The sequence below is a fragment of the Helianthus annuus genome, chromosome 17, assembly GCF_002127325.2.
Source record: "Helianthus annuus cultivar XRQ/B chromosome 17, HanXRQr2.0-SUNRISE, whole genome shotgun sequence".
Classification (NCBI taxonomy): domain Eukaryota; kingdom Viridiplantae; phylum Streptophyta; class Magnoliopsida; order Asterales; family Asteraceae; genus Helianthus; species Helianthus annuus.
The window spans coordinates 113,832,412-113,845,593 of NC_035449.2; the positions used below are offsets into that span (position 1 = coordinate 113,832,412).

Sequence of the window (13,182 nt, forward strand, 5' to 3'; positions counted from 1 at the left end):
AGGACATGTGTAGTCATAAAGCCCTTTTAAGGGCCTTATGCGACATGTGGCATGCCACGTCATCCCGGGACTTTATGGGCGTTATGCAATTTGAGGCCGTAGTCATAAAGCCCCTGTGTAATCATTACTCATTTTTTAATTTTTATTTTTTTAATTCATTTGTAACTCTTTTAAAAATAAAATTCATTTCATTAAATAAAAAAAAGTACAATAAAATTAAAAAACATTAAACTAGAAAAAAAAAATTAAACTAGCATAAAAAAAATTACACAATCAAAGATTATATTTTTTTTCAATCCGCTCCTTTTGTGCCAACGCCATTTTCAAAGCTTTTCCCGTTAAGTGGTCATGCGGTTTGGAGTAGAACTCAAAGTCGTGAGCCCATTGTCGATCCCGCATAATCTCCGTAACTTCGCGGTTCTCCTCCAAACGTTTGTTACCGAGTTCATGTATGTCTTGAAGTCGCTTGTTTATCTCCGAAAATGCGTTACTCATATCCGTTCCCATAGACATCGACGACGACTCGGGTTTTTTCGCCCGGCTTTTTCTTCCGGGCGGTCTTGGTAGCTCCTCCACCGGCTCGTCATCCGGAATATCCTCGTTCAAGCCGGTGTTTCGAGCGTCGGAGGTTGGCGTTTCGGGTTCACCCGACTCGTTTGTTTTGGACCTCTTTGATGGCTGTGTATTTCCCGAACGACCACTTGGAGTAGATACGATGGCCCATTTGGGGCTATGGCAAAGGATTTGCCAACACTTCATGTACGGGAAATGGCCATTAGCCTCCGTATACTCGACCAATGCCTCTTGCGTAATGTCTTCATCGCTACTTCCACTTTTCCATCCGGAATACAAGCGTTGGTACACGGTTTGAAAGTTTGTGCATTTCCTGTTTATATCGGTCCACTTCCCCGATATAGAGTCCGGTAGGCGGTATTCCTCTCCTCTACCCATGAGCTCGAAAAAGAGTTCTCGTATTCGGTTCCAAAATACGGTTTTACTTTTATTGTTTGCTACAAAAAAAACAAAATAAAATGTTAGTTCAAAATTTAAAAAAATAAAAACTGAAAATAATAAAAAACAGAAAATAATAAAAAACAGAAAATTAATAAAAAACAGAAAATAAAAACAAAACAGAAAATAAATAAAAAACAGAAAATAAAATATAAAACAGAAAAAAAAAAAAACAAAACAGAAAATAAAAAAAAACAGAAAATAAATAAAAAACAGAAAATAAATTTAAAAACAGAAAAAAAATAAACATACATATGACCGGGTCCTCCGAAACATCGATGAAAGCGCGGGTTAACGCATACTCCTCTTCGGGCTCCCACGCTATCACATTTTTTTTCGCTCGGGTGTTGGTTTCCACTTTCTTTTTATGTGCCCGTTTTGCTTTTCCTTTTCCTTTTTGCGTCTCCGGTTGCGTATCCGGTACCTCGGGTTGCGTCTCCGGAACAACATCGGGTTCGTGTAGTGGGGAGCCGAAAGCTTGAGCCGACCCAAACGCTTGAGACGACCCCATCCCATCCGTGTTTTGATTTGGGTTCCACCCGTAGAGATTAGGGTCCCATGATAGCGGTTGGTTCAAAAGATTCATGAACCCGGGACTTTGTTGATTGTAATCGAGAAAACCGGAGCCGAAAGGGTTGGGTCTAGTGGGAACCGGCGCCACGGGGCGAGTAGGATTACCACTTTGGTTTGGGTCCGCACTAGATTGGGGAGGAATGAAGCCACGGTTGAATGGATTCATTGTATAAAATATCAAGAATTTTAAAAAAATATGGAAGAGATGAGAATGTTTGAGTGTGTGTGGTAAAAAAATAGGGGAGGAGAATGATTTAAAGGAAAGTTTGAAAAATAAATTGATTTTTTTTTTTTATTAAAGTGACCGTTTGTAAACGGTCAAAAATTCAAAATCCTCTCCTCTTCACGCCGCGATAAACATCGCGCTTCCAAAAAAATTTTGCGCATAGCGCCCTTTGGGGTTGTGTAGACGGCGCCATTACGGCGCTATAAGGGGTCAAAACGCCCCACTACGCATTACCTAACCGGAGTTAGTAGTTTAGCTGAAATGACCAGTTTACTCCTTTTTAAGTGTCCATATGGTTTTATAACCTGTTGTTATTTGAGTCCTCGGGCGTTTGATTTTTTTACCCACTAAATTCAAATATTACGACTTCATTCTGTGTCCCTAAGGTGTTCACTGAATAGTAAATCGCGTCTCTTGGGTGTGTAATTTGTATAAAACAATACAAATTTAAAAAGCGTATTAGACTAGTATAAATGTACGATTAAACAAACTAAATTTAGATTAACATACCAAACATCAAAAGTTATAAGTCAGTTAAACTTATAATAATAACATCAAATTCTACTAATAACCTAAAAATTATAATAATAAGAGTGAAATTCTACTAATAACCTAAAGATCGTAACACCGGTGCCCGGACCGAATGAAACACCCAAGAGCGCTCAAGCGGCAGGATGAATCATCTCTGTGATCTTGGCCCTAAAGCCAAGTAAAATTGTTATCCCTTGTTCAAGACCGGGATTTACCATCGACAGCCCGACTACAAAATAATCAAAGGAGTCAACGATTATCATCCGAAATCAACAAAAATATAGTATTAAATTAACAATCGTATATACCATATATAGATAATCAATCCGCAACACCCCTCATACAAATGAGTATATAACCAATGTCACCAATATGACTCGTATATGTGTAAGGTCCGCGTTTGCGTCTAATAAAGACGACTAAAGGACACTAGAAATATAAAATTTTTCTTAAAAGTGTCCAAACTTTCGCAATCTAAAAGAATGATATCAATAACATATGTGCATTAATTTAACAAAAGTTGGGCATGACCCATCCATAAAACGAGCATACCCCTGTTTTAAACATAATCAAACTAAATACAATTCTACGATTCGTTCGACAAGGTACTACTAAAAACCAAGACAACAAGTTTTGAAAAGTATGACTACTAACAAGGTTATGCAAAATAAACAAGTATTGGACCAAAAACATTAGAACAAGCTAGCGGAAGCGCTTGGTATGACATAACATGAACACGTGCTCGCTCCGATTCTCCAAGTTGCCTAAATTGAGGATTTACCTACATTCAACAACAAAGCTTTTAAAAGTTACTCGTAATATCTATTTCGCTTACAATACTAACATTTTAGTTCCATTCGCTTACATACTTTCATTTCTTTTACGCATTCGATTACCCAATTAAATAGGTAATGATATATACTCTCATAATGAGATTCAAGCATACCACTTACGACCCGGTAACATCGGGTTAATTGCTTTCAACATAAATCTTTCGTTCTATCCATATAACGGATTGAACTTCATACATTCGTTATTGCATTCACGACCACCCGTTCTAAACGGATGGTACCTTATCCTTACTCGACTTGTTCAACTTGAACCGGTCGACTTGCATAGCTTATCATAACCTTCGTTAGCATAACCAAATCCGCAAGGGATTTGCTATCCACTTACTAATCACCATATTCATTATAACAAGGGTTATTCTTCATAATTATTAACAAAATTTAAGTAAGGTTTTGTATGCAACGAAACATACCTCGATCATGCGTGTCTTCCGTTTTCTTAGTGCTTGTACCTTCTTCCTTCACGCCTACATTACAACATTCATTCATTCATTTAGTCCATCAATTCGTTCAACCATTTTTCCATATCATACGTACATTTATCTCTTAAGCATTTCATCAAACACTTGGTAGGCATCATAATTAAGGTATACGGTACAAGACTAATAAGCACATTTCTACCAGTTCATCATCATACAACATTCACATTTATTCGAATTTACATAACTACCTCATCCTACATCAATTTTATTCATCATTCATGCATCACATCAAGCTCATAATCAAAATTCTAGTTATATGATCTCATTCCATCATCCTACACTTACTAGCTTCTTAACAAGCGGGTTTTTGCTACAATCACAACAACCCATCCAAAATCAAACATAAATCCTGCCATAATTGTTATCCTATTCCTTAATCCTAACTAAATTTCACGAATTCTATGTCATGCACTCATGCTTGGGTTAAGACCCACTTCTTACAATTCAACAAATCACAAAATTGGACTTACCACTTCGAAGAACAGGTGTAGGAGCTTAGAATTTGCTGATTATACTTTCGATTTCCTTAAGATTTCTATTGATTCTTGTGGATTTTGAAAAGCTAGGGTTTTCACCCCTTGCTCCTCTCCTGTCGATCGACCAGAACCCCAATGTGGGTGTTTGGTTTTTAATTTTTGTTTATTAGTTAAAACATTTTAATTCAATACTTACACATTGAACCCTCCCACTTAAAAAGAGTGTTCAATTTAGGCTTTCCCATAAATTAACTTATTATTTTGTCATATTCCATTAACTAGGTTAGCTTCTTTGTTTATTTTCACTTTATTATTATACTAGACAAATTTTGGGGTGTTACAATATGACCAAAATCAAACCGTATATATTCATAAAAGCTAATCAACGAATCAATTTATGTAACAAAAAATAACCAAAATTAATTAATTACCTCCTACACCATGTCTATCGAAGACGTAGTGTGGTTGAACCGACATTGTTTTTTAGATCGGAAGTTATGGTTGATTAGATCGGGTCGGGTTTGGTTGGGGTTTGGGTGTATTCGCCTGAAACAGAGACAGTGTAATGCCTTGCCTTTTTATAACTTCCTTTATTTAGAAAGCTCGCCTTGTATTCGATTTATGTGAACTCGTATTCTTTCGAAATCCTATTACGTTGCTAATCATTATAATCTGACGCTTTAATTGTAATAAAACTTGGTTATTTTATTTAAATTATACATTTATTATATGCCTTTGTTTTATATTTACCTTATTCACGTGTTTGGTACGTATTCATCGTTCACGTAAAACACGTACTGGTCTTACAAATAAACTATCGTAAAATACATCGAGTTAGTGGAATGGTACTATGAAGTTATGAAGATCAAGCGCGAGAAGAGTGGAAGCAACAAGTATGAAGTGGGTTCAAGTGACGCAAAAGATGACAATGAGATCAACGTGATCGAGAGCGAAGATGAACCAGATTTGGTGATCATCGTCGAGGTCACCAACAAGAAAGACGAGTAGCAATGAAAAGCGAACTGCGGCTGCTCTGATTAAGGGGAGAATGATGTCCGATAATCAAGATCACCCGAGTTTGGGCCAAGCCGCAAAGAAAAAAAAAACACAGCAGCAATATTTATGTTTTATTAGTTTTATTAAATGGGTCAAACTAGTTTATGTTTTATTTGTTATTTCTGTTTAGGCCAGAGGCCACAAAACAATAGTCCAAGTCAGTACACTTTGAGTCCAGTGAAGTTGTTATTAGGTCAAGAAGTTGGGCCTCATGTATGCTAATAGGTGTGAAGATTGAAATAACCACAAATACGGTTATTATGGGAACATATGTGTCTTTCTCCCTTGATCGACACACCCATTCATCATACCTGTTCAAAACATATAAATAGGGTTCCAACTTCCAGTTTCTAATGCGTTTGTACAACAAAATTTCTGATTAATCAAGTTCGTTTGTTTACAAGTTCGATTACGGTTAGTTTTTGACTCTGCGTATTATAGTTTGTTTGTTCATTATTATCATGAAGACAACTTGGTGCGAAGTTTGTTACGATTATGTTTATGATTTCCAACATACTCGTTCCTGCGCTCAACGATCCTGGGAACCCGAAAGTGCTGATACCAACATTCATTGTTTGAACATAGTTTATACATTAATATAGTACTATATTTTAATTTACAAAAATGATTATAGATTTTATAAATTTTGATTTTCCAGTATTGTTGTTATACAAGAAAGCATTCTTTAATTTCATAACATTATATGTAAGAGAAAGAAACGTTGTGTATAGGTGTTACACAAATCTAGTGTTTAGAAACTAGTAATTTTAAGACAACATAAACCGAGGTTTCATTGAATAACAGGACATCCTTCAACCTGGATTCCAGGAACCGAAGGACAATTGGGCAATGAACAGTGGTCATCTAGCTCTAACCCCCACCATTCTGGTCCATTGATGTTCCTATTTTGTAACACCAAATAGCAAAGGATAGCCATGAACGCAACACCAGCGTCAAGACCAGCCGACAATATATAATTATGTCGTGCCCACCAACTCTTGAACCTCTTGTAAACAACAAAGTTAAAGAACATCCCCACCGTGAACCACATATTAAAGTTCACTGCCTTAGCAGGTGGACCGGGACAGGTTATAAGGATCGGTATGTTAACGAGCCTTGCCCATTTCCACTCAGGGAACTTGCGCGAAAGAAACCAAAATGGCACTGGTGCAAGAATTCCAAAAAGAAAGAAGTAGTTCATTTTCGAGTATAGCCCGAGGTTTCCAAACATACGTTGAGGTCCCACCAGTCCCCATATAATCGAGGCGTTGTAGAAAACATCATCTCCGGGGCATGTCCATGGGCTTCCGGCGGGTAGATTGGTAGGATCACATATGAATTCGACTGTTGTGAGGAGCCACCAAGATGTAGCGAAGTAGACTGTCGATGCGATGATTGTTCCTACCAACTTTTAGGAAAAAAGACTTGATTAGCGTTGAGTATGAGTAATACAATTCGTTTGTAATTCGAATATACATAATTTTACCTGAACAATGAACATGGACTTCGGTGGGATTTTCATATAATGGCCTAGCTTAAAGTCACTTAGAAACTGTATGGCTTGTCGCATGCTGTTGTCACCATAGGTTTTGAACACAACATTGGCAAGTGGTCTGCCTGGGTATAAATACCCAATGATCAACTCTGTAATAACATTAAGTCCCACACCCTGAAAAATACAAACAATTCATCAACCAAGACCATATATATTACGTACTCTCACAAGCTAGACAGAAGCAGGGCAAATAAATACACATAATTCATGGATTTTTCACCTGGTTTGTGGTAGCAACAATAACACCAATGGGCAAAGTGAAGACCGAAGCTAAAGCAATTGCTAACATGATTCCCCAATAGGGAAGCTGCAACTGCCTCCCAAATCCTTCACAAGTAAGCAAAGCAAGACCGATCACCAGTATTAAAAGACAATGAAACCACCATTCTGGAACAGGCTCATAGTTTTTCTTCATCAACCTTGTATGTACGTCCCCGAATTTCGTGTTGATTGATGCCTTTGTTTGTTCCCATATTGTGCTGATGTTCAAATTAATATAACAAGGATAAGAATGGTACATACAAACGTGTAAGTTTATAAAACAAGACTAGATACCTTCCATAGAAGAGAATCACATGAGATACGGTGGCGGCCAATGTTGCAAAGCTTAGACCATAAGCTAGTACAAACAATATGCTAAGGTTAACTTTTCCATATTCATCATATCCTTCTTGATTGAATGAAAAAGTTGATTGGTTCAAAACCTTTGAAACATTGTACTTTGTCCCATCAGCATGATATGTCTTGAAAGAATACATGGGAAATCGTCTAGCTTCATACCAGTTGCTCCAATAAGATAAGGGAACCACCATGTAAAAGATTATCACGTACCCGACCAACATATTCACCATAGCGAATCCCGGGGTGGCTAATGGGCTTCCGAGGAAACCAGCAACAGTGGCCCAATCAAGACCGAAAGCTCCTATACCGAAGCCTTTAAGACCTGAACCGATTTGCTGAGCTTTGAAGGAATCCTTCCATATCCAGCATACGAACGAGAGCGCGGTGATGGATTGAAATAGATAATTAGGAACCACATAGTATGCAAAGCTACATATAAGCACAATTGTGAAGAACTGCACCCTTGATAGACCACCCTTTGGCCTCTTCTCTTCCTCGTGTAATGCCCTACAATTCAAGCTCAGATTAGCTAACTTAGTGATCAATATGGGGTTGTTAAATTGGTCGTGTTCTCAGGTCGAAACCAACATGAACCCGAAATTTTTACACGAGCCTTAACTTTGTGTCAAAGATATGAACCCAAACACAATTGGTGTATTCAAGATTTAACATGAACATGGACCCATTTAACGAGAAAAAAATTTATTCAAATTTGTTTGCATATTAATACTCTTTAAATTTCTTAATACGTAATCCTTTTATTTATTTAAGCAACTATGTGTAAATACGTAATCCTTTTATTTATTTAAGCAACTATGTGTAAATATGCGGATGCATTTTAAAGGTTTAAATTTTGGCATAAAAATACCCAAACAATTGAAATTATTACATAAACACATTTTTAAATATATAAATTGGTTAACACGGTCAACCCATAAAGCCGTTGAGTTGATGCGAACACAACCCGTTTAATCAAACGTGTTCGCGGGTTCGACCTCGAAACTGACCAGAACCAATTAGAGCAACCTAAAACCTATGAACTTTATGTTAGGTTCGTGTCATGTCAAAAATTTACATCCTTATATAGGTGATACATGAGTTAGAAGATGACTACAACTTAAAAGAGACATAACTTCTATGTATGGAATTATGAGTCCAATAAGTAATGGACTGAATGTTTTGATAGGCCGGATCATGGTTCAAACCACCATAGGGGGTTTGTCTCACCGTTGCACCTAAATTCCATCATCTTGATCCCCGATTTCGAAGTCAACAATTATCCCTAATTTTTATTTATTTCATTTTTTATGTAAAAAACGGTGAATATTTTATTTAAGTAAATCACACGTTCATTTTGGAAGTCCATTTGTTAAGTAGGTAGTCATATTCAGGTTTTCATTTTTTAGCTTGACCTATCTTAAGGGGTTATGTAATAGCTTAATCATTCACAATCACATACCAAATTTTCCATTAGATATTTCTCTCTGTATTCGCTCTGCGTCAAATTTCATTCTACCCACAATTAAGATTTTAAGAAGAGTTAATTACTGTTTTTGTCCCTATGCTTTGTCCAAAATCACTATTTCAGTACATTAGTTTAAAAATTACGATTTCAGTCCCTGTGGTTTTACATTCATAAATATTTCACTCCCTGTGGTTTCACTTTCGTAACCATTTCAATCCATTTATTCTGTTAAGTACAGGGACTGAAATGGTTACGAGGTTGGCTGAAATGGTTACGAAAGTGAAACCACAGGGACTGAAATCGCAATTTTTAAACTAATGGACTGAAATGGTGATTTTTGACAAACCACAGGGATGAAAACAGTAATTAACTCTTTTAAGAAAGTTGAGGAGGGAGGGAGGGAGGGACAAAACCTGAACAAGGAGACTTGAACGAGACTAGCAGGCCACCACATGTACGGAGAATCAACTAAAAACTTTCGGAAAATACCAGCCCATCCAAATCCAAGAAGCTACGTATTCATAAAAGATCCATCAGAAAACAATAACAATAATAAACACTTACCTATGGCACATGTACATGTATTCTGTTCACATTTGAGAATGAATTAATTTAGGAAATACAACTTGTAGAAACTTACCTGAGTACTTTGTGCTAGCAACATTGCTGCCATTGGGTGAATGTCAGTGTGGTAGAAAGCTTTAACAATAGTGATAATCCCCACTGCGTAAACCGAACTCGCTCCAGCATTAGCTAATATGGTAATAAGCACATGTTCCTTCATGTTGAAAGGCCCAGGGTTCAATGAAAATGACCACCCGAGAATTCTGAATCGTTTCGTGGGTAGACTTGCTGCCATCATTTTTCCAACAGGAAGAACGACAATTTGTGCTATGACTGAAGACACGTATAGCGCGTTTTGCCTGTAACCAAAGAACTGGTTCAAGAAGGCAAGAACACCACATGATATGATCCCTAAAAACCATGTCCGGAAAGTCAAGCAAGGCAGTGTTGGATCGTCGGTTGTTGGAACGGTTAATCGAACTTGCTCGACCGGACAATCATTTAGATCATCTGTCATGAAACTTGAACTCATCACCAACACAAAATTTAAAAGAAAAGAAAATTTATGCTATGAATATTCCTACTATACTTGCTACCGACCAATTAGCGACCGACAGCAATTGTGACTTAGTTTGCAACATTTAGTTTGTGACCGTTTTGAGACTGACATCCAGACATGTTACAAAATTATATGAACCAATGGAATTGTACAAAATTATCCAAATATAAGATGATGGAATTGTACAAAATTTGTACAAAATTCTCAAAATTATATGAACCAATGGAATTGTACAAATTATCCAAATATAAGATGATGGATGTCCAAATGTGTGCTATCCTAATATTAGGAGGGTACAAATGATTTTGTGGTCTATTGTGACACATTTTATCATGCACATGGGTGTGTATTGATACAAATTTACAAGGTGATAGCATATATATATATATATGCATCACAACAGTTGAGAGTGGACAAGACGTCGCAAAATTAACAAAAGAATTCCGTCATTAGATTAACGTCAGATAAACCTTTAGAGTAACGCGAAATTAACGCACCTTCTTGTGGACTGAGTTTATGGGAATCAGTTTGTGAACGATCCATGTTAAGCTTGAGGAACTTAATGCAAGTGCATTAAGGTTAATTTATAGGGTCGGCAGATTTGTTTGTTGTAGAATATTCTTCTTGGATTCACCTCCTACTGTTACGCTAACCTTGAACTTTGATTCGTATATATGCATAAGACATATACATAAGTTGAGGTGACGGTAAGAAGTGATTGTCTTGACTTGTTTATCATTTAATATAAATACTAATCAAAGAATATAAAATATAATATGTGTGAGAAACATATGGTTGAAAGGTTATGACTTGAGAAGATATGGTAAGGCCGGACAGGCTCATATAGGGCAAAGATAAAACACAAGTCTGGAATACGAGTATGCGGTTGAGATAAGCATCACCTTTCGTTTTCAAGATGTTTGTACGTGTTGAAATATGAAAATATCTTTTTGTAGTTTGGAAACTAGTGCCATCGTTCCTTTTCAGTTATGTTATCTTTCGGTTTTCATTTACTTAAAGACTCCAAATGACTGGCTTGATTAAGTAATACCTTAACTTATAAAATACCTTTATGATATTATTACTACTAATATAATAGTCTTATTGGAAAAATAACATAAAATGTAAGTTTAGAGGACACGCTAGTGATCAAAGTGTTTTTTAGGATTAGGTGGTTTAGAAAACCATTTGCACATGTTGATGGTTTATGAAATCATTGTACATTTTGGCAATTTGTTGCTACTACAAGTGAATTCAATCCCTTGTAGTTTGCTGGGATGGAAAGTGAATTCTAAGCTTCGCTTGTGGCAAATTCAGAGAGGACAACAATGGTGGCATGAAATCTGTGACGATTTTGTTACCAAAAAGGTTGTGGTTGGCTAGGGGTCGAATGTATGTATTGGCTGAGTTCCCTTTCCCTTGCAATGAAGCTGTCATAGATTTAACGCTACCGCTTATTATTTTTTTTTTTTTTCTCTCTAAAATCGCTTTCCAACCAAGCAAAGTCATTGAATTCAATCTTCATCACAACAAACTCATGAATAATTGCTAGGGTCATGATAACGAGGAACTTAATTTGCTTGGTAGGGGCAACGATTTGGCAAGATGTATAGTGGTCTTTTAAAACCGAATAAATGTACACATGGTTTTCCTAAACCACCTACTCCTACAAAATTTATCTACTAGTAGTAGGTTAGCTTTATATAAATAATTCGCGGGTTACACCCATGCTCTGTAGAACCAAGAATGAGCCGAAATTTTACATAATTTAAAGCGAAACGTAAACGAACCTAAATCTAGGGCATTTGGGGGTGGGGTTATTAAAGGAACAATCCAGGCACACATGTCTGTTCTAATTACGTTCACACACACATACATAGTGTAGTGAAAAAAAGAAGTAAACATGCCAAGACACTCTTGGCCAGCGTAGTTGAAGAGATCTTCATATTCTCACAAAATGTTGGCATTTTGTTATTATATGTATTTAGTTAGAGTAAATTACTGTTTTGGCCCCTGTGGTTTAGTCAGTTTAACATTTTTCAGTCCAAAAAGAATCTTTTAACATATTAGACACCGAGGTTGCATTATATAACGATTTTGGCCACTTACATTAACTTTGTCAGTTTTTTTTTTCAGTTAAGTGTAAGGGTAATTAGGTAATTATATACCTTAGGGGATGTTTCTGATAGTTATAAAGTTCTTTAATATTTAAGAGATTATTAATGTAATTACTCAAATTTTTATTATTTCATTATTTTTACAATTATTATTCAACAAAATATGTTTTATATATATACAAATAAATATATATTGTCATTAAGCATTTGTTTTTCATCTTTTTTTTAAACTGTCTATCGTTTTTAAAATTATTCAGTTTGTGTTTTTATGTCATGTCAATTTTATTTACTAATTTCTTTAAAAACGGTTTTATTTTAATGTCTAGGGTTTGGCAAAATCAAACCAAATTATAGTGTTGATGAATAAAATATCTTAAAGAACTAATTAAGTGAAAAGTAGAAGAATGAAAAAAAAAAAAAAAAAAATACATGCTAGTGTTTACCTTGGTTTGCATGTGAATTGTGAGATGTTACTTTATAGGCCAACCATCGGAATATAACGAACATTAGGTAAGTAAAGGAAAAAGATCGGTATATGTATTTTACATCCTTAATTATTTGAAACAATACTTCATTACATCAACTATTTCTGCCAGAATGATGTAACAACTGAACCAATCAACGGGTACATTGATATCTAATTGTCGCACATATTGGTTTATTTAGTAATGGAATCTTTTCATGGTTGAGGAGATTTTGCCGTTTGTTGTTTGTCATCATAATTGGAAGTTGCGTTCAGTTAAAACATCGTTAGTCACCAAGGCTTGGCATAACTTGTTATGTAGTCATGTTAGAATATCGATGAACTCCAAAACATCCATCCTGTTTAGCGACAACCAAAACTTTGTGTAGCCAAGTTTAGACAAAGGAATCGTGACGAATTTGGCGACTAATCAAGTTAAAAGAAAGCATAAATTCCAACTATTAACTCTGGCCACCGCGGGGCAATTAAGAAACGCCGGAACTTCGTGTCGTTCGACGCCATCACTATTGTGCTTCATTCCACCTCAACGATGTTAGTCGTTTTACACCATCATCATTGTATGTTAGATATTTTAGTATAATCGGAACTAACTTGGTAATCAAAGGGAATTACAA

At 36.1% G+C, this 13,182-nt stretch overlaps 2 protein-coding genes and 1 long non-coding RNA gene across 3 annotated transcripts; all 3 read right to left on the minus strand.

Moving 5' to 3' along the window:
• Positions 1–273: 273 nt before the first annotated feature.
• On the minus strand, positions 274–1,750 carry LOC110924736. The gene is made up of 2 exons (XM_022168727.1): positions 1,264–1,750; positions 274–1,010 (listed from the first exon to the last, which is right to left on the minus strand). The coding sequence occupies exons 1-2, from the start codon at positions 1,748–1,750 to the stop codon at positions 274–276; spliced, it is 1,224 nt and encodes a 407-aa protein (XP_022024419.1).
• A 1,079-nt stretch (positions 1,751–2,829) lies between these two features.
• On the minus strand, positions 2,830–4,283 carry LOC110925781. Its single transcript, XR_002584731.2, has 3 exons — positions 4,142–4,283; positions 3,603–3,656; positions 2,830–3,122 (listed from the first exon to the last, which is right to left on the minus strand). It is a non-coding gene; the product is annotated as an uncharacterized LOC110925781 (long non-coding RNA).
• A 1,551-nt stretch (positions 4,284–5,834) lies between these two features.
• LOC110920596 (oligopeptide transporter 5) lies at positions 5,835–10,774 on the minus strand. The gene is made up of 7 exons (XM_022164767.2): positions 10,465–10,774; positions 9,485–9,918; positions 9,258–9,355; positions 7,314–7,886; positions 6,979–7,237; positions 6,690–6,872; positions 5,835–6,611 (listed from the first exon to the last, which is right to left on the minus strand). The coding sequence occupies exons 1-7, from the start codon at positions 10,508–10,510 to the stop codon at positions 5,994–5,996; spliced, it is 2,211 nt and encodes a 736-aa protein (XP_022020459.1). The 5' UTR covers positions 10,511–10,774; the 3' UTR covers positions 5,835–5,993.
• Between the last annotated feature and the right edge of the window lie 2,408 nt (positions 10,775–13,182).